General features: G+C 45.2%; 1 protein-coding gene across 14 annotated transcripts in view; it reads right to left on the bottom strand.

The window, feature by feature from the left end:
* The window catches only part of MYCBP2 (MYC binding protein 2), a 399,116-nt gene that overhangs the window by 354,238 nt on the left and 22,512 nt on the right, over nt 1-22,366 (bottom strand). For all 14 annotated transcript variants that reach the window (XM_054011672.1, XM_054011602.1, XM_054011628.1 and 11 more), the window contains exons 2-3: nt 10,045-10,120; nt 1,902-2,117 (exon numbers count right to left, since the gene is read on the bottom strand). In XM_054011672.1, coding sequence (XP_053867647.1) covers nt 1,902-2,117; nt 10,045-10,120 — 292 coding nt within the window. The remainder of the gene's footprint in view (nt 1-1,901; nt 2,118-10,044; nt 10,121-22,366) is intronic.

Here is a 22,366-nt window from a genome sequence, read left to right on the forward strand (position 1 = left end):
CAAAAAAAATCACAAATCCCTTCCCTCCCAAGTAAACAAATCAAGGTAGGCAGCATTTACAACTCCACCTTCAGAAGCGATCAACCAAATTTACAAAGAAAACAGGCCCTATGCCCTTATATGGGAATTGCCATACTGGATCAGATTCACGATTAATCTAGCTGAGTATCCTGTCTCCAGAAGTGGCCAGCACCACATACTTCAAAGGAATGTACACACACAAAAAAAAACCACACTAGGTATATGTGGGATCATCCCGCCCCTCAAAGGTCATATTTTAATACTTGTAGTTAAGAGATTGATTTATGTCCTGAAACAGAGCTTATTGTCTCCTTCTGTCCTTCATTACCAGTGACTATTACAAAGTATCCACAAACATCCAATCCCTCTGAGTCTTACTAAGTTATTAGGCTCAAAAAATCATCCTGTTCCAATTTTTCCACAATTTAAGTACTGTGTGAAAAAGTATTCATTTTATCAGTTTTAAATTTACCACCTTTACATTGTGCTGAATGTCCATCCCCTTGGTGCTTGTGTTTTGAGACAGGAAGAACAGAAATTCCCATTCTCTTATTTGTCTCCTTACTGACAAACAGGAATCTTTCTACTCTCTTCATAGATGTTTTTTCCACGTCCCTAATCATTTTTGTGCCCTCTAATTCTCAAATATCCTTTTGGATACAGGGTCAGCAGTACTAAAGCCAGACTACTGATTTACATAAAGGCATTCTGTTTTTCATATTCCTCTTCATCCCACTCCTTATGCATCCTAATATTTTGTTTACTTTTTTGACTGAAGCTACACATTGAGCAAGCCTTCAATGAGCTGAGATTATATAGTTAATTTAGAACTCTGTAAAAGTGCATTATACTACCACCAATCCTTCCCTCCAACATGCATTACTTGGCATTTATCAACACTGAATTTGTCTGCCATGTTGCCCAATTATCTACTTTGGTTAAGTCCCTCTGAAGTTCACCAAAATCCTCTCTGGACTTCCAAGCTAACCTTTCATGACAAAACATCTGTAAGATACCTGTTTTCCAGGCAACAATAAGACCAACATAAAGGCAATTTTACTAGTATTTAATTCAACCTTATCATAATAAGTCACATAAAAAGAACTATGTGAAGCTGCTCTGCCCAACTCCCTTTGAGCTCACATCAGGGAAGGATGACCGGAAACAATATTAATAGATTACACATTAAACAAACACTAATTGGTGGGCAAAACAGAATTCACAAAAGGCATACTCAATAGCTAAATGGAACTGGTAATCGGACATATGAGCAAATAAAATATGCAGGTAAGAAAAACGATGCAGTTTAACCATTCTCACCAGCTTTTCTTTCTAATATTCCACTATTGAACAGCATCCTATTATACACTCATAGCAAAATCATTAAAGTCATTAAATTCTAAAAGCTATTATTACTGAAGTATTCTGTCCACAATCTTAATATACAGACCAACAACACTGCAGCCAAGAGCTAAGCAAGATTTCAAAAAAAGAACAAAATATTTATGTGGAGGATAAAAATATCCAGTTACATTAGATGGGATTGAAAAAATAAATGTTTGGAAGTAATATAAACCCTCATAAATCAGAGAATGAGCCAACTTCTAATTGAGGGAGTTAAAAAGAAACTTGTGGGTAGCTTATTTCCAAGTGACCACCTCAGAGTTTCTTGCAGTCCTCTGAAGCATCCAGTATCCACCACTGTCAGAGAAGATACTTGGTCTGACCTGGTATAACAATTACTATGTTCCTAATAACTTGTCATAAAGTAAAACGATCCAACTGAGAAAGGGTTAAATTAATTTTGATGAATAAAACTGTCAAAGATGTGCCACGTAGACCTTGTAATTACACATGAAAAATTATCCAGGGTCACTTGCCTTTGGAAGCTTGAGGGGTGGCTCTTTGGACTCCTCCTCTTCATCACTATCTGAATCCCCACTCTGCACAGTGTTCTTTGAAGCCAAAGTTAAGGATGTTTCTTTTTTTTGCCACTCCAAAACACAATGGCGGACATTGCAGTAAACATTAAAAGCTGAAGGGTTGCTGTGTAATTTGATATCCGGTATGGTTATTGTACTCTCCAAGTTTTCTGTCTGAAAAACAATAAGATTTTATTTTTGGTTGAAAGTTAAATCTTCATTTATAAAGTTTATTACTTTTCAAATTTCACTAAAGAGAAATATCAAAGTCTCACTATCCCTTTAGCCAGACAATGGTAAAAAGTGGGTTAATATTTTATTTTTTCAAGTATGGATGACAAACTCCATATGGCAGAGAAAAGCAGCACGTCATTCATAATACACAGTGATAAACAAGTTTCACCAGCATGTGTATCTTTATCATAACCCTAAATAGCACACAAGTCTTCAAATTAGGAAATTTTACAGTACACCATATGCTGCATAATCTAGCAATAACAGGAAAACCACATGACATGATTTCAGAATCAACTGAGAAAGACATGTTTTTGACTTTTTATATTTAAATGTAATTCATACAACACTGACATACATTTGGGAATCTACTTCATGAAAACAAGCAGGAAACCCTGGAGAAATGTTAACCTAAATAGTGGCACAGAAGAACAAATTTAATACTAAAACATGATTACGGTCAGAAAGTTGACTGCAGAAAAGGGACATTCATGCTAAGCAGATGAGATCCCTATGTAGTATTCAAAGAATTTTTTTCTGACAACAGTTCATTTTTACTATTGTGACAAAGTTCCTCCTCTGCCTCGGTGGTTCCTGCACTTTCTGACGGATTTGCTCGCCTCAGAGGTTCATGGCAGCTCTTAGTGAGGATAAAGAAGGTGCTGGGGGGAGGCCATGGGGAAGTAGCCCAGGGAGTTGTAGCTGTCACGCAGCTGATACAGGAGACGTAGACAGCTGCTATCCACAGGGCCCTGGGCTGGAAGCCAGTGTAGGGTGTGGGCCTGGGTTCCCCCCATCTCCCTATCTGGCACAGGAGGAGTTGACCTGGTCTGTGAGACACATCAGAGGGGAAGGTCTGATTTGGAAAGGGATCTGGCCTGTCCCCGACCCACTAGGTGGGACAACAGAGACTGCGAAGATTTTTCTCCATTTCCCCCATGCTGGCCAGTGATGAGGTTAGCTGAGTGAAAGGCAGGTTTGAGCCTCTAGCAAAAGCAACCAAACAGGGCTGCCATGAACCTCTGAGGCGAGCAAATCCACCAGAAAGCGCAGGACCCTCCAAGGCAGAGGAGGAACTTTGTCACACTGGTGTCAGAGTTGGGATGGGGGGAACCCAAGCCTGCCCTCTACACTGGGTTCCAGCCCAGGGTCCTGTGGATAGCAGCTGTCTACAACGTCTCCTATATAGCTGCGTGACAGCTACAACTCCCTGGGCTACTTCCCCGTGGCCTCCCCCCAGCACCTTCTTTATCCTCACCGCAGGACCTTCCTCCTGCAGTTCTCCTCAGTCCTCCAGCAGCATGCCTTCTTACTCCCTGCTCCTCGAGCGCCCCTCACTAACTGTTGGAAGGTCCTTTTCAAACCAGGTGTCCTGATTAGCCTGCCTGCCATAACTGATTCTAGGAAGTTCTTAATTGGCTCCAGGTTTCTTAATTAGCTTGCCTGTCTTAATTGGTTCTAGCAGGTTCCTGATTGCTCTAGAGTAGCCACTGTTCTGGTCACTCAGGGAACAGAAAACTATTCATCCAGTGGCCAGTATATTTGCCCTCTACCAGACTCCTGCACCCAACTGGTCTGGGTCTGTCACACTACCTCTTACTCATTAGAGCTGCAAAGCAAATATAAACAGGGGAAAGCCAATTTTTTTTCTTGAGTCACACACTAAACAGAACGTTAACTACGTTCCAACAAATCCTAGAGAACAGAGACTGATTTTGAGATCCCACTTTGCAACTGCCAAGCCAGAAGTTAAAGCCATCATCATTTTACCAACTAGCTTTGCAAATTTGATATGGAACTCGCTGAGACGTGAACGTGAAAACACACAATGCCAGTTAACTGCTTTTTTAATAAAAATACTTATGTCTCATTCAAAATAAAACAAGCTCCAGACTCAAAACAAAAATGTAATTTCTACAGAATCAGGACGTTAAATAGCATACAATTTAATAAAATATACTTCTACTGTATATATGTATCTATACATATACTTTCAGAGTTTGTTTGCAATGATTTATAAACCAAATATACATTCACCTCAGTTTTGAGCCCTAAAGCTGAATAAACTGGCCTTAATTATACAAATTAAGAGCAATTTACTTCATAAGCAATGCTTCCTCTCCTACTGCAAAACAATTGTAGGGCACATATCAAGGTTCTTTGGAGTGTCTTCCACATAAAGCCCTGTTTACTTCATTAATGTCAAATGTTACTGCAATGACAGCTACTGTACAGTAAATTTGAACATCTCCATATTTAAACTCATTCTCATTAGAATTGCATGAGGCCTTGATCTATATATGTTGCAGTATCCAACCCTCTTTATAACTAGGTGGCCAAGTCATCTTACCTGCATTCAGGTAACTTCAGAAGTCAACCCTTTTAACACTAGACTAAGTATTACAGGCTGTTTTCCTACATCTTTACAATGAGCTGACCAACTTTCAGAAAGTGTCTCTTGTCCTACTTTCAGTATTAAGCATTATGTTATTTAATTGATAGTTTAGGTTTCAAAGCTCAAGTATTCCAACCCATCTGTCCTTCTGCATTGAGCTAACACTGCCTCATTCTGCAGAGATACTCAAACTAGAACCCCATCGATAAAGCAGAGAGCTGATGGCAGAGTATTTTCCATGAGAGACCATTCAATTTGGAGAGGCAGTGTGGTCCAATGGGCTGGGACTCAGACTTGAGGTCTAGTCCTGATTCTGCCACTGACCTCCTGTTTTACCATGGGTAGATCCCTCCACCTTGTTGTGCCTCTATTTCCCCTCCCACATTCCATCTTGTCTATTTGGACTGTAAGCTCTTCGGGACAAGGAGTGTTTTGTATTGTGTTTGTAGAGTGCATAACAAAATGGAGCCCTGACACTTTACTGTGCTAAACAAATAATTTTAGGAATAATGCACTATTCACCTTGGTCCTAAATTTATTAATCTTGAGGCCATACTATAAAAGTCTATCTTTTAGAGCAGGAATTCAATGAGGGCTGGAGGGCTAGGAGTGCAGCTCTGTTGAGAAATTGAAAGGAGATGTTGATTTGGTTGCCATTATGTTTTTATGTCTGGTAGCTATATACATAAAGATGCTCATATTCATAATCACTGTATAATCAGCAGCAAAGATGCCTGAAAACGGATATAGGTAAAAAAATGCCACCACAGAATTCATTAAAGACCTGATAATCATAATGTATGAGGTATGCTAAAAATCACCTATCAAAAATGTTAATAGCCAGTCTGGATCAACAAGGTCTGAAAATGAAGTTACTTACTTGTAGCCAGAGTTTTTCGAGAGGGCTCTGCATATCCATAGTTATGGGTATTGCACCACCTAATGGCACCCAAAAATAAAACCTTCTCCAAGCAGTAACTATTCGAGCGCTCCTGTGCCCTCTCCTATACCTCCCCTCGGTGTCTCTGAAAGTTCCAAGGCTATATAAGAGGGTGCTGTGCCCTTTACCACTTCAGATTCCTCCATTGCCAACCCAGAGATTAAAAAAAGAGCACTCAGACAAAGCGAAAGACAGGTGGAAGTGTGACTATGCAGAGTCATCTTGAAGAACTCTGGTTACAAGTAAGTAAACTTCATTTCTTCAAGTGGCTCTACATCCCACTCATGGGATTGTTCAGCAGTGCTGAAAATAACCCAGAGGAGGGAACAGAGTCCTAGTTGAATAGAGACTGAAGCACCGCTTTACCAAATCTAGCATTAGCCCCTATGGCCAAGTTAAGAGCATAATGCTTAGAAGAGTGTGTACAGAGGACCAGGTCGTAGCCCCGCACACTTCAGTAACTGGAACTTGCTTAAGGTAAGCAAGAGAAGCTGCCACAGCTGTACTAGAATGTGATCATGCGGTCATAGGTACAGGAATTTGTTAATGTGTAAGAGTCAACAATACATTTTTAATCCTTCCAGTGTCTAGAAAGATATGCTAAAACTCATGTGGGTTACAGGGTAAAACAGAAATAATCTAGATTTTCAAAAACTAAAATATCAAAATCTAAATAACTAAATAATATGCAAGAGCATTCTTGCATCCAAAATACATAAAACAGATTCCCCTTTATTAATATGCAGCTCTGGGGGGAAAATACCAGCAAATTAATTGTCTCATATGAAAATCAGACACCACTTTTGGCAAAACCCTGGGATCAGGCCTAAGAACCACCTTATCTTTTTGAAAAGGCATAAATGGTGGCTCAGCCATTAAGACATTTAATTTGCTCACTCTTCTGGCTGAGGTTATGGCAACAATGAAAGCTGTTTTAAGAGAAACAATACAATGAACAATCAGACAAGGATTCAAAAAGTGAGTTCCTAAGTGAAGCTAAAACCAAATTAAGATCCTAAGTAGGGACAGGATTTCTTAAAGGGGGACACAGATCAGATAACCATATTATGCGCAAACAGCAATCTACCATCAACTAAAAATGTCAAAGATGAGTTAGAAAACCCTTCAATTTTAAGTGTATTAACTACTCTAAAATACAAAGTATAGAAGCTGAGACTACTAATAAGATTTTTGCCTCACCCAAGGCACCAATCTGGTTCATTTCAAATAGTAGTTAACACTTGCTGGTAGACAGCTTTCTAGAGTTATGCAGTATATTCTACACCAACAAGGAAATGATTGCTCAAGAGTAGGTACGGTCAAAATCCAATTGCCCAAGCAGTCAGGCAAGGGACTGTGAATCTGACGGAAAAACCTGCCCTCTTGCTGTTGCAGCTCCCAAACCTGGGCTGCTCACAAACAGCATGCAGGTCCCACCATGAGTGTCCGTGTTACAATATAGCCCTGATCCAGCAACTCTGACCCAAGCAGCCTGTCTGCAACACACCAGCTACACTCTGGCTTCCAGCTATTGCAGCGTTTGAGGCTGGGAATCTGACAAAAAGTCAATCCAAGGTGGTGTCTGAAACACTTCTGCAAGACTAAGCAAAGCCCTTGTCTTCTCTTTAAGGAAATGTATTGTAATTGGAAATCCAAAGCTCCTCTTTAGATCTTGAACAGAAATACTTTCTACAGGTAACTTTTTCTCCCTTTTTAGTGCCATTTCTCTTAATTTTCGTATTTTCTTTTCTTTTACTTTGCTCATTCTGAATGTCAAACTGACATTGACAATTTTATTTCTCTTTTTAAACATGTTTTCAGAACATTCAGGTAGAATAACCCTTCGCTCTCACATTCAAAAGCTTCTCCTCAAAAGGCAAAGATGAGGAGCTCCTCTAGGAAGATAGGACAAATTAATTTTCTATGCTTTGATTTTTTTTTTTAAATCATCATTTCTTCCCTGTACAATGAAATCTTATGATTCATGTGGGAGGCAAACAGATTGGAGACTAAGTCCTTTACAAACAGATAGAACACATCTGGGTATAGTTCCCATTCTGAATTATCAATTTGTTCCCAACTAAGCTAGTCAGCTCTAACATTCATTTTTCCCTTAGATGTGAAGGGAGCAGAGAAGAATCTGCCAAAGTCATTAGCAAGTAACCTTCTCTATATAGGAGTGTTGACCTTGCTCCCCTTGACCTATTGATGTAGGACGTTACACCAAGTTATTTGTCATGACCAGTACATGACCGGTGTCCAAATATGGGAGCACTAAGCAGTTTGTACTGTGTTTCGTCCCTTTTTGGAGCAGATCCCCAGGAAGTCCTTGACCTGGTGTGAGCATCCCATCTTTCCAGACTGGCATCTGTGGCAATAACTTCCTGACTGGTTTGCCTATCAGGAAGCCTGAATCAAATTTGCTTGAAACCCACTATCTGAGGGACTTGAGTATCACTTGGGTATATACCTTCACTGATGGGTGGAAAAGAGATTGGTGAAGGAGGACAAGGGGAAGCTCTGTAGCATCCTCACATGAGCATGGGTTCACTAAAGATTATCCACACAAGAGACTACTGATCTCAGAATAGACAGTGTGAGAGAGTGGGTACTACCCAAGAGGGGCTGACCAGTTTTGATAAGATTACTCATTTTCTCCTGTGATATGAAAACTTTATAGAGAACGGCATCTATTCTCCTCTGAGGTAGGAAATCTATTGCAAAGGTGTTAAACTGATTATTCTCCCAATTGAATCACAGAGCCATGGTTCTGCAGCATCCTGACTGGTGCTGGCTATAGCTCTGACTCTGGATAAGGCTAGAAAAAGGAGGTCATCCAGGAAAGAATAGGCAAGAATCCCATTCCTAGTATTCACACTACTGGCATTTTCATAAATATTTGCATGGCTGTTGATAAACCAGAAGATAAGAGACCTGTACTGGTAGTGCTGTTCTCTAAGAGCAAAGCACAAGCAGCATCTGTTAGACAGCCAAATTGGGATATGGAAGTTGACATGAAGAGATCTGAAGGATGCCCTAGAGTACCCTTGTTGATAGCAGTTAGTGTGTATTTAAGGTTTCCATCTTGATTTTGTTTTTTTTCCATGAACCTATTGAGATACCTTCAGACTGAGAACTGCCTTGTAGCCTTTTGACTTGGGGGGGGGGGGGAGAGAAAAGGGAAGGGGAGGGACTAGGAACAAGAAGATGGAGTGAATGTACTGGTTCCTCTCTGGAGAATGAACAGATTCTATTCCTCCCATTCAGAGGAGATGAAGGATGACCATTTGTATGTCTCACCTTTTCTACATATCCTTTAGCAAGGCAAATGGAATAAATTTGCCTCAATTTGAAAAAAAATCCAAAAGACTATCCCCGTTGCACTGTTTCCAAAATCCATTTGTCAAGGGTCACCACTTGTCAGAACACTGCAAACTGAAGCAGCCGCCAACTACTAATTTGGGGCTCCTCTCTACACTGGGGTGTCTGCTAGACATGCAGTTTGTTTTGAGGAATCTGAGGTTGAACCAAAGAACTCACCTCTGCCACCACATGCTCCCCTGCATCTGTTTCATTTTCCTCTTAAGTGTTTCCAGTGGGATTTTCTATATTGGTCAGTGTAAAAGGATTACCCTGATATGGGGTAAGACCTGTAGTCACTCGTATCCTGCTTGTTAGGAACTAAGGTCTTTCTTGATCTTTCCAACAAATCCACTACCAGCTTATCCATAGGTTTGACAAACAGCTTCCCCTCGCAGTATTTTGAAGTGATTGAGAGCAGTTAATCTGTGGATCTCTCTTTCACTCCCAGGGCCACATGGGTCAGCATACTATCACATTGTAGCTCTTGGCTCTAACTGAGTACCAGAGGGCAATCAGGGAGACATCAAATATGAAGTCTGCTTCTAAAGACATCTTTTTCAGAGATGCAACTAGTTAAAGGCCTTTCTATGCTTCAGAGGTATTTCAGATTGTCAATCCATGCCAGAATTCCTTTGCAAAACAAACTGATGCAGCTGAAAAGGCCTCAAAATTTTTCTTTCCTGCTGATTCTATTCTCCTAATCTGTGAGGTCCTTTGGCAATAGATCCCCATCTGAAAGACTGGCTGTGTCAAACTAGAAGGAAAAGAGCATCAACATACCGAAATGAGACCATATTTGATTTTGGATTAGGGCACACTGTAGCACTATTTGGCCATGCTACTCTGCCTTTTGGTCTTGTCTGTAAGCTCCGTTCCCTCTTTCATAATTTTTTCGAAGGGGAGGTTTTACATAGCTATATTATTCTAGCCTGGAACCAGAACTATATTGCTTAGTGGTCTCACTTTCTCTATTAGACTGGCTTTCCTCCTTTTCTCTTATAGGGATTTCCTGTGGCGGCAAACCCAATATAGATACTGTCTTTAAGCATAGTGATAAAATAATCTGTAGGAAGAAGTTTGTCATGAACCTCTTCCTCTTTATGATATAGAACAGAATCTGACCAGATGGGAGAGGTAATAGCTTGAACATATAGATCCATATCATTTACCTTGTTTCGTGTTTTCACTTTCAATTTAGTCTTCTGTTTCCTTTTCAGTTTTTTCTTGTTTAAGATTTTCTTACTCCTGAAAAAGTGAAACATTCATGAGAATAACAATTAAATTTTAACTGGAAAAATATTTTAGTAGATACTTGGCCCTGTGGCCTCTACTACCACACCCACACAGGAAACAGCAGCAGCACCTGGAAGGAGTTTGCTAGGGTCAAACTATGAATGTTCCAAGAGCCTTATAGGTAAGGCTGCGAGTTTGTCACAGAAGTCACAGATTCCATGCCTTTCCGTGATCTCCGTGACTTTGGCAGTGGCCGGTGCAGCTGGCTGCAGAATTGCCCGAGCAGCTCAGACAGCCCCTGGGCCAGTGGCGGGCCACTGCCCCCCCTCCCAACAGCAGCAGGAGGAGTTTGGGTATGGGAAGGGGCTCAGGGCTGGGAGTTGGGGCACAGGAAGGGATGAGGAGTCTGGGTAGCGCTTGCCTTGGGAGGGGCTCCCCGGAAGCAGCAACATGTCCCTCCCTCAGCTCCTAGCCCCGCACACTGCCTCCACCTGCAGGCATTGCCCCCACAGCTCCCATTAGCCATGGTTTCCAGACAATGAGAGCTGCGGAGCTAGGAACTTAGGGAGGGACATGTCGCTGCCAGCCCCTCCAACTCTCCCCAGCACCAGCTGCCCGTCCCCGGACTGCTCCCCCAGCACTCGTGGCACCCCCCCCCGGATCACCCCTCCCAGCACCTGCGCCCCCCCCCCCCTCCAGCCAGCATCTCCCCAGCACCTGCCCCCCCCAGAACCTGTGCCGCCCCCCAAGAACCCACAGCACTCCCAAGATTTAGTCAGGGGTACTGTACAAGTCATGGACAGGTCACGGGCCATGAATTTTTGTTTATTGCCCGTGACCTATCCATGACTTTTACTAAAAATATACGTGACTAAAACGCAGCCTTAATTATGGTATGTGATTCCCAAAGCAATCAGCACCTGCTACAGCTAACGGTGCAAAGAATGTGTCAATGATATTTAAGTTATACTTCACTATTCCACTGAATCCAGTGGGACTCTCACAGAGCTTCCAGAACAAACTGCCTCTCCTCTCCCCTTTCTAAGCATGTTTAGATGTCACATCAAGAAAAATATCTGTTCCCTGTCTACACTAGCATTTTCACCATTGCTAGCCCTGATGGTGATGAACTGTGCTGGGCAAATGGTGGAAAGAATTGCAAAAAATTCTGAGTGCAGACACAGCCTTTCTGTACTTCTGTCAGGATACAGTGTGTACATTTTTAGTAAAATATTTAACATAAGTCAGATCCAAATCCTCCATACAGGAAAGATGGCATGAAAATGCATGACCAGCCAAAGACTCCAGCTGGAAGAAGAAACTACAGAAGTAGCTAAAGCAGGGACTGCTGCACTCAGGAGAGGATAAAATGGGGTCCATGCAGAACCACATCTCCCCCCACCGTTCCTTGGTCCCAGAACTCTGTAGGGGAGACATCCCTATTCTGGGGTTATTAGAGCTAAAATACTGGTCTGGTGCCACACCCCACCCTCACCATGTGGCCTTGGGGGCGGGGGGGGAAGAGACTGCAGGGCGGAACCAGCCAGAGACTCCAGTTAGTAGGAACAGCTACGGAAACTGTATGGACTTTAAGACAAGCAGAACATTTTCTACAGTTTTGACTGTACTTTCTCAGGCCTGTGCTGACTCACAGTTTGTTCCAACCCTCTCTGTCCCTCAGTCTATTTTACACATCCCCCTCTGCCAGGTCTCATTCACCATTCCTTTTCAACATCGTCACTCCCCATGAAAAAAAGAAGTCATGAAACTAACATGAAATTTGCTGCCATCACATAGTTCACTGTGTGTGTGTGTGTGTGTGTGTGTGTGTGTGTGTGTGTGTGTGTGTGTGTGTGTGTGTGTCTTGTCTATTTAGACTGTAAACTCCTTGGGGCAGGTGCCATCTCTTTTGGTGTCTGTACAGTGCCTAGCACAATAGGTCCTTAGGCACTACAATAATAAACGTAACCTTCTTTCATGCTGCTCTTTATTAACAAAGTCCTCCAATTTAGAGCCCAGGATTGTTGAATAATTAAGCTAAGGATCCTGAACTCTCATATAAATAAAAAATTCCCCTATGGGCAACAAAACAAAGATGAGATCATTTATCAGGATGCACTAAATACTTTATTCAGAACAAGGCTGTGAAACACACTTTCTTGAAGACTACCCTTTGCATGCTACGCTCTACACTCGCAGTAGCCAAACTCTAGAAAGAGAGAGGAGACTGTTCTCTTTTCCAGCAACTAGAAGTTGTTGCCATCTAAAATTTGTTGCACACCCTCTAGCCAGAACAAATACCAAATATGCAGCCCCAAGGAGGGTCCAGTGAAACCACCCTGCTCAAAATTCCACCACCGTCAGATTCCCAGCTGTTGGCTTGATGCTAGGATGAGACGAGACCCCCCCCTTATCAAGGAACTTCAATGGTTCTTGCTGGCAGTGACCCCAGGTAAGCTCAGGCTACTAAATATCTGGTGAATTTGTTTAAACCTTGATAGTTACTGCTACTGAATCTATTTGTTAATTCCATATACAATCATAATTGTCTGTTCCATCAGATTTTCTTCCAAACGCAATACACACAAATTCAATTCTCATTAAAACTGGTTCCACTGTTGCATCCAGCTCTTTAGGTAATAAGGACACGACTGCTCACATTGATGCAGACAGTAGTTTATCCATTGGTTTTGATAGCAACAAGATTGCACCATAAACGTGCAAAGCTAGTCAAATAAATTATTGTCTCTTTAAAATGGGCACATAAGGCTTAGAAACACTGTTCACACAAGTAAAGAAAGAAAATTAGAATATCACCTAGAATGGACACAACTAAAGAAAAGAGTGAAAAGCCTGCTGAACATCCCTACTCCATCTTATTTCAGTTCATGGCACAATTATTAAAATTAGATGAGGCTCACTCACCTCATTCAAATGTCTATTTAAATCATGCACACAATGCTATTTTAAATTATCATCAAACCAACCAACAACGGTCCCAATTATCTCCCTCTTGATTTGTGCATGGAAGAATCCTGCACATATGGAGCTCCTGTTGTCAACATAGGATGGGAACTTCGGAATCTTCAAAGGACCATCCTTCTCCAGAACCTGCACAGTCTTCTCCAGGAGGAATGAGGAGTGGAGTTAGGACAAGCTGGAGAAAATGCACATTATGGAAAAGTTACAATTCCAGGCTACATATATCACCCTATTCTGAGTGGATCAGGGCAAGCATAGCTCCACAGGAGCTAAAACACCTATCCTTGTGCCCCATACTGGGGGTATATAGGGCTGTAATGGACAAACAGTTCTCGGTTACTTCTCTACTTCAGAAGTTCCATGGAGACCAAACTCCAAAGCAGAAGGGATGAAGGACAGGTAGTAGAGCACTCATACGGACAAACATCTAGAAGAACTCCAGTCACTGTATAAGTTAAATAAACTTTCGTTCTTCAAGTAATGTCCCTGTGGATGCTCCACTTCAGGTGACTCCCAAGTAGTACTCATTAGAGGTGGTGAGTGCTTTGGAGAAGGATCTAAAACGGATTGGAAGACGGCAGTCCCAAGCACAGCATCTATGCAAGATGCACACACTACAGCAGAGTGCTTTGAGAAATGTGGATGGAGGCCCATCTGGAAGCTTTGCAGATTTCTGAAATAGGAATGTCCTTTAGTAGGGTAACAGAAGTGGCCTGCAACCTGATGGAATGAACTATATATAGCCTTAGAAGGGAATGGAATATTAGCAGCTTTGTACCAGGAGAGAAAGTCTCTGGGGGCATTAGTGTTTCTGTAGCTCTATCTGTGACAGAAACAAATAACGGAAGAGAGGCCTGAAAGGGTCTAGTCCTATTTAAATAGGAGGACAACAGCCTTCTAACATGCAAGGTGTGAAGGATGTCATCCTCCCTAGTCTAATGAGGTTTATGGTGAAAAACAGGGAGATGACTAGTCTGATTGATATGAAAATCCAAGATGATCTCAGTTAAGAGCCACTGATATAGTCGGAGGGATACCTTGTCTTTAAAGAAAACAGAGTAGCCATCAAAGCCCCTAATTATCAACTCTCCAAGCAGAGGTGACTGTCAATAAGAAAGTGGTCTTCATGGATACGGCGCAAGAGTGAACACATGACCAGCAGTTGAAAGGGAGGTAGCATCAGAGTTAAGTCCAAATCCCAGGATGGGGACTCCCTGACGTGTGGAAACCTGTTAAATAACCCTTTGATGAACCCAGAGGTTGCAGGATGAGCCAACGTCAAAAACCGCTCCACTGGATCATGGAACACCATGATGGCCACTAGATGAACTTCAACAGAGCTCGGAGAAAGGCCTATATTCTTCAAACCAAAGAGGTACTCTAGGATTTCTGAGAGGTGAGAGTCAATAGGAGACAAGTGTTATAGGGTACACCAACGGTAAAATCTCTTCCATTCCTGCCCATAAGTTTTTTAGAGATGATTCTTTTCTACTATTCAACAGAACCTCTTGAATCTCTAAAACAGGAGAGTTCTATCCCCAACAGACAATCAGGCACCATGTCTTTAGTCACCGAGCATTCGGGTTGGGGTAAAGAATATTTTCTGAGTCCTGTGTGAGCAGGTTGGGTGTTAGTGGAAGGTTGATAGCAGGAAGAGAGGGGATGCAAATTAGATATGGAATTGATACTCATCTCAGCTAAGCTGGTGCAATTAAGACAACCTTGGCTCCATCCTACTTGATCTTGTTTAAGACTGAGGATGAGAAGTGTTGGAGAATAGGCATGTGACAGATTCTTCAACCAAAAGATGAGAAGGTACCTCCCAGGGAATGGCTACCTAGACGACCTCTTCAGGAAAACTTTGCACACTTCATGTTGGTGACCTTGGCAAAAAAAACAACCTACTTCTCGAAAACCACAACTGAAAAATATGTTTGAGTATGGAATTGGCAAGTTCCCACTTGTGATCCTGAGACAAGCAGCTGCCGAGACCATCACCTATGGTGTTGAGGAGGGCAGATAGGTAAACAGCTGAAATAAGGATGTGGTGGGCTACACACCAGTTCCATAACTTTACAGAAAGGAAAAAGGCTCTCACTCCCCTCTTATGTTTTATGTTGTACGTATTGGCCTTGTTGTCTGTCTTTACTCTGTTGGACCGTCCCTTGATCATAGGCAGGAAGTCAGATGGCAGGCATATCTGATGGCCCTCAACTCCAGAGGGTATATGGAGAGTAGATTCCTGGAATCTTCACCTGTACTGAATAGTATGCTCCTGAAGAGGAGCTCTCCATCCTAGAGAGGATGCATCTGAAACTATAATGGTGGTGGGGGAGGAGAGTGGATGGGTGAAAAGGACCCACAGTAGGGACTGATTGGGGGAGAAGCCATGGGACAAGAGAGTGCTGTCTCTGACATTCAACAAAAGAGCTAGGTACCTTGGAAAACTGTTGACGTTAGGCTGCCCAAGAATCCCAATATGGCTACCGGGAAGAACCAAAAGGAAAAGGGGGACACACCCTAGATGTGTCATACCAGTGGGGATGTGGAACTGCTCAATGCTATGTCTTGAAGTATCCCTTAAAAGAAAAGGCTCCAGGCATATCAGACCTGGGTTTATAATTGAAGTAATTTTGAACAGAAATTAGGGAGTGAGAAGAACTGTTGTCTCCTGTGGCACTCTGTACCTCAAAGCAGCACCCTGGAACTGCATATGCACTCCTATCATATAATTATGATATATTTCATACAAAGCATGTCATGTAAGATATTATATGAAAGGCCATGATCTGCTGAAACCCATTGTTCTGTCAAAATATGTCTATCATTGGTGTGTATCTAGTTATGGGATATTAATATATGGTTGTTGCTGAAACATGCTGTAAGTTTGCTAGTGATATACAAAGGAGGTGATCCCCCGCCCAGGAGAGTGTTCAACAACCATTAATCAGCAGCAGTTATAATGAAGGGATTTACAATTCAATGACAGATGCACAAGACCCCACTAGGGGGATCGCTCAACCCTATGACTCAGCAAAGCCCACCAGGACATGTCTGGCCTAGTATTTTCCAGGCACGCGGACTGAGGGTATAAAATAAGGGACGGTGGCATCATGCATTGGCCTCTTTCCTCTCCCACCTACACTGGAAAGACAGACTTCACCTGAGGAGACTGGTCCCAGGCTTGAGAGAAGCCTGTATATTACGGACTGCAACATCCAATGGGGTGAGAAATCTGCTTGATCTAATTACTGCCTAGTCTGATAATGTTTAAGATTTAGACTGTGCGCTTTTATTTTCTTTGGTAACTATCTCTGACCTTTTATGCCTACCACTTAAAATCTATCTTTCTGTAGTTAAATCTGTTCTATATTTTACCTAAAACGGTGTTTTGGTTTAAGTGCTTGGGAAATCTCAGCTCAGGACCTCCCCACACCCAACCCCACCCTCCACCGAGCCTCACACACACCCCTGCAACCACAACCCCCCCACACCCAGAACCCCGTCCAAGCCCCTTGCACCCAAACCCCTGAAACTCATCCTCTGCATCAGGAGCCCCCCACACCTAGACCCCCACCGAACTGAGCCTCAACCTGCTGCATCCTGACCCCCATGCCACCAAGCCCCACTCCCCCAGCACCCAGATCTCTTCACCGAGCCCTAACCACCGTCACCTGGACTTCCCTGAAAGTACCGTTACCCTGAACCCAGAACCCTGCAACAAGCCCCTCTGCATCCAGATCCCCCCTGCACCTGGACCCTTCACCAAGCTGCCAATCACACAGAACCCTGATACTGTTGATGGAATTCTACCCCAGAAAGTTTAAAATGTTAAAATTCTGCAAAATTCTGCATTATTGTGCTAATCTATTTCAAAATACTTTTCAGCAAAAAAAATATTTATTTGACAAATAAAACATGCAGAATTTTAAAATACTGTGTGCAAGATTTGTAATATTTTGGTGCAGAATTTTTGTTTGGCGCAGAATTCCCTCATGAGTAAATCTAGCCGTGTGTGGGGCCCCACATGCTGCTACGCTGAGTGATAAGAGCGCCTGGAGGGGCTTGCTGGTTGTCACTAGCAAAGCACTGTGAGAGAGCCCAGGCTGGTGAGTTAAGGGAGCACAGCAGTTCCCCAGTTCCAGGTTGCACCCCACAGTCAAAAAAGGGGGGGGCAGACAATGATAGTGTAGGAGGCTGTCCATTCGCAAGGAACCAGTCAATACTGGTAAGTGATGTGGCACAAGGGGTAAAGCAGGTCCTGGGACTGGCAGTGTTCCATCACTGAAGGAAGACTCAGATTAATCAGAGATGAATAGGTCTCTGGAGAATATGAATTCCTGAAGTACTGGGTGGCTCTATGAAGAACTCTGACAAGTCTTAGCAGCAGCAACCTGTGATACCAAGAGTGATGCAGAATGCACCAATACCAGCTGACTGATGGATCTGGGTACCGTAAGCAGCGATGAGGAAGTGGAAGTCACAGCTGGTACCATCTGGAGTCTCCTAGCACTTTGATCCTGCTTATATGGTACCTAATGCTAGGTTTAGATATAGAGGGACTCTCAGTACAGAGAATCCTTGAGACCTCAGCAATGCCTTTTGTGGCACTTCCAGTATGGCAGGTCTCTTAGGGCCCAACTTCATTCTGATGAGATTTAGGGCTTCTCTTGACAGAGAACTTTCATGCTATCACTTGCAGATCTCTCTTTTTTCTAGAAGGCAATCAAGCTGCAGAGGTAATGGGACACTATGATCACTTGGAGATCACTATTTGGGGGGATGGTAGGGAAGGGGCACAGTTCTGGGTCTGGTGCCTGTCAGAGGGAGTGTTCCATCACGATGAGTCTAAGCTTATCTCCCTCTCTTTCCTGAAATGACTCTTGAATCCTAAGCAGATCATGCCCTTGGACAGCACTTGAGTATCCCTTAAGCAGCGGATACAGTGCAAATGGCCACCTCTAACTGGTAAGGAGTCCTAGCAGTAAAGCAATGCTTGATTCCTGGAGATTTAGGTATGATCCCCCCCAAAAAAAGGCTCCTTCAGGAAGAAAAGTTCCCACAAGGAAGGAAGGATGGTTTTGGGGGGCAGGACAGAATGTTTGCCTCTTGGGAGAAAAAATAATAAACTATTGAAACTAATTTATTAGTACAAGTTAAACTAAAGGTTAAGTACGCTATCAAGTACAAATGGCATGGTGTTCTTCGAGATGTGTTATTTATGTCTATTCCACAATAGGTGTGTGTGCTCACCACATGCACCGGTGCCGGAAGTTATTCCCCTAGCAGTACCCATAGGGGAGCGCCCCTACCGACCCCTGGAGTGACACCTCCATGGAGCAGTATAAGGGGTGCTGTGCGCTCTCCCCACCCTCAGTTCCTTCTTGCCAGACAACTGACAGAAGGGAAGGAGGGCGGGATGTGGAATAGACATGAGCAACACATCTCAAAGAACACCAGTCTTTTCTTCGAGTGATTGCTCATGTGTATTCCACAATAGGTGATTCCAATCTCTATCTGTTGGAGGTGGATAGGAATTCACAAATTCTCGGGATGGAGCACAGCCCTGCCAAACCCAGCGTCTTCACTGGTCTGGGAAATGATCGCATAATGCAAGGTGAATGTGTGAACTGAAGACCACGTGGCAGCCCTACAAATGTCCTGAATAGGGACATGGGCTACAAAGGCAGCCGACGAGGCTTGCGCCCTAGTCGAGTGTGCCCTCACAATTGACGGTGGAGGGATTCCCGCCAGGTCATAACAGGTACGGATGCACGAGGTGATCCAGTTGAAGAGCCGCTGAATGGAGATCGGCCAACCCCCCATGAGTTTGGCCGAGGCAATGAACAGCTGTGAGGACTTCCTGAACGGCTTGGTCTGTTCCAGGTAGAAGGCCAGAGCCCGTCTCACATCCAGCATGTGGAGGCGGCGCTCTTCGCTGGACGCATGTGGCTTGGGGCACAGGACGGGCAGGAAAATGTCCTGACCCATGTGGTAAGTAGAAACCACCTTCGGGAGGAACAAAGGATGTGGGCGGAGCTGGACCTTCTCTTTATGGAACACCACGTACAGGGGTTTGGAAGTCAGGGCCCTGAGTTCTAAGACCCGTCTAGCTGACATGATCGCCACCAGGAAGGCCACCTTCCACGAGAGGTGTGACCAGGAGCAAGTAGCTAGCGGCTAAAAAGGGGGGACCCTGGCCAGCACCAAGTTCAGGTCCCACTGTGGGACTGGGGGGCCTAACGTATGGGAAGAGACGATCCAACCCTTTAAGGAATCGGCCAGTCATAGCATGGGAGAATACCGTGTGCCCCTGCACCGGCGGATGGAAGGCCGATACGGCCACGAAGTGCACTTTGACGAACGAGAGCACCAGGCCTGGGGCGCTAAGGTGAAGGAGATATTCTAAAATGAGCTGGATCTGGGCAGCCACGGGGGAGATGCCTTGCTCAGCTGTCCATCGGAAAAATCAAAACCACTTCGCCAAGTAGGCTCAGTGCGTGGAGGGTCGCCTACTTTCCAAGAGGACGCGCTGAAACCCTTCCGAGCAGGTCCTTTCCTCCCAGCCTAACCATTGAGCAGCCACGCTGTGAGGTGGAGTGCCACTAGGTTGGCGTGGAAGAGGCGACCCTGATCCGGGGAGAGCAGGACCGGGAGGGGTGGCAACGGCCACAGCGGAGCTACTGCCAGGCTCATGGGGGTCCTGTACCAATGTTGCCCAGGGCACGCCGGTGCCTTTTCCAGGACCTTGCCAATCAGCAGTCCCCCCAGAGCAGAACCGGGGACATAGATGGTTCTGCCGAGTCGCGAACAGGTCCACGTAGGGAGTTCCCCACTCTTGGAAAAGTCTGTGCACCACCTCTGGGTGAAGAGGCCACTCGTGCTGAGAGAAGTTCCGGCTCAGGAGATCCGCCGTGAGTTCCAGGCAGAGGATCAGGCCCCGCCTTGCCTGTTGGTGTAAAATATCGAGGCCGTGTTGTCTGTGAGAACCCAGACCCCCTGCCCACCAGGTGCGAGCAGAAGGCCACACGCCAGTCAGACGGCCCTGAGTTCCTTGACGTTTATGTGGAGGGCAAGATCCTGTGCAGACCACAGACCTTGGATCTGAACATCCCCCACATGGGCTCCCCCCCCCCGGTCTGATGTGTCGGACACCAGCTCCATCAACGGGGGCCTGCCTCTGAACGGAACCCCACGGAGCATGTTCCCCAGGGAGGACCACCATTGTAGGGAGGTGATCACTGGCTCGGCCACAGTGAGAACCTTGTCCATCCTGTCTCTGGCCTGGGAGAACACAGAGGCCAACCAGAGATGAGGGGCCTCATCCATGGTCTAGCATGGCGAACCACATATATGCACACCAACATGTGACCCAGGAGCTGGAGACACGCTCTGGCCGTTGTTACTGGAAACCTTCTGACTGTGTCAATGAACGCTTTTAGGGTCTCGAACCTGTCTGGTGGGAAGGAGGCCCTGGTCGATTTGGTGTCCAGGACTGCCCCGATAAACTCTATACGCTGTACCAGGACTAAGGTGGACTTGGTGTTGTTCACCAACAGGCCCAGAGTGCCGCACATGGACAGGAGGAGCACCACGAGATCCCACACCGGCGACTGGGAGCTGCCCTTGACCAGTCAGTCATCCAGATAGGGGAAGATCTGGACCCCACGATGTCTGAGGTAGGCCGCCACCACAGACACACACTTTGTGAATACCCTGGGGGCAGTGGACAAGCCAAACGGGAGGACCATAAATTGGTAGTGTTCCTGCCTAACCATGAAATGGAGGAAGCGCTTGTGCCCCTCAAATATATAGATGTGGCAGTATGCATCCTGCAGATCGAGGGCGGCATAACAGTCCCTGGAATCCTGGGAGACCATGCGGAACTTGAGCTTTACCATGTACTGGTTCAGGCCTCGCAGGTCGAGGATAGGCCTGATCCCCCCTTTGGCCTTCAGGATAAGGAAATAGCAGGAGTAGTATCCCTTGTGTTTGAACTCCACTGGCACCACTTCCAGCGCTCCTAAGCCAAGAAGCCACCTTACCTCCGGCTCGAGCAGAACCTTGTGAAAGGGGTCCCCCAAGAGGGACGGGGCGGAGGGTGGTTGGGCAGGGTAGAGGAAAACTGGAGGGTGTAGCCCCGGGAGATGGTGTTGAGGACCCATCAGTCCAAGGTCAGTCGAGACCACTCCAGGAGAAAAGCACACAACCGGTTGGAGAAGGTAAACTTTATTGTGGGTGGACCCCTGATGTGAACTGGTGGATTGCCCCCGGGCGTCCCGTCAAAACTGTCGTTTCCCCGCCTGTTTGCCCTTTGAGGACCCAGGCTGGGGGGGGCAGACCGGGACTGCCTCTGAAGGTGTTTCTTATAGTTCCACGACTTTTTATAAGGGGGCTCGTATTTAGAGTGGGTGGCCTGAGCAGCAGCCTGCTGCAGCTTAAACTTAGGTCTAGCCGGAGCGGGAGCATAGAGGCCGAGAGTCTTAAGCGTAGTGTGGGAGTCTTTCAGGCCATGCAGTTTTATGTCCGTCTTTTCCGCAAACAGAGCCTTGCCATCAAACGGGAGGTCCTGCAGGGAGGTCTGCGCCTCACTGGACAGCCCAGACAGCAGAAGCCACAATGCCTTTCTCATGGACACCGCGGAGGCCATGGACCGTGCAGCCGTGTCTGCCGCATCTGACGCTGCCTGCAGGGTTGCCCTGGCAGCCGCTGTACCCTCCTCCACCAGAGCTTTGAACTCCTTCCTGTCATGCTCCTGAAGGGAGTCCTCGAATTTGGACAGAGAGCCCCACAGATTGAACTCATACCACCGACCCAGGAGAGTCTGATGGTTTGCCATTCGTAACTGGAAACTTGAGGACTAATACATTTTCTTTCCAATTAAATCCAGCCTCCTTGAGTCTTTATTTTTCGGAGTAGGGGCTGGTTGGCCCTGCCGCTCCCGGTGGTTGACTGACTCGACCACCAGGGAGTTAGGAGCAGGGTGGCTGTATAGATATTCATGCCCCTTGGCAGGCACAAAGTACTTGAATTCCACTTTCTTTGAGATGGGGGACAAGGAGGCTGAGGTTTGCCACAAGGCATTTGAAATTTTTGCCACCCCTTTGTGGAGTGGAAGGGCCACCCTGCCCGGTACAGAGGCAGATAGGATGTTGAAGAGGGAGTCCGAGGGCTCCTCCACCTCCTCTGCCTGAAGGTTGAGGTTAGATGCCACCCTTTTCAATAGTTCCTGATGGGCTTTACAGTCCTCCTGCGGGACAGAGGGACAAGGAGATG

The sequence above is a fragment of the Malaclemys terrapin genome, chromosome 1 (genome assembly GCF_027887155.1).
Source record: "Malaclemys terrapin pileata isolate rMalTer1 chromosome 1, rMalTer1.hap1, whole genome shotgun sequence".
NCBI lineage: Eukaryota > Metazoa > Chordata > Testudines > Emydidae > Malaclemys > Malaclemys terrapin.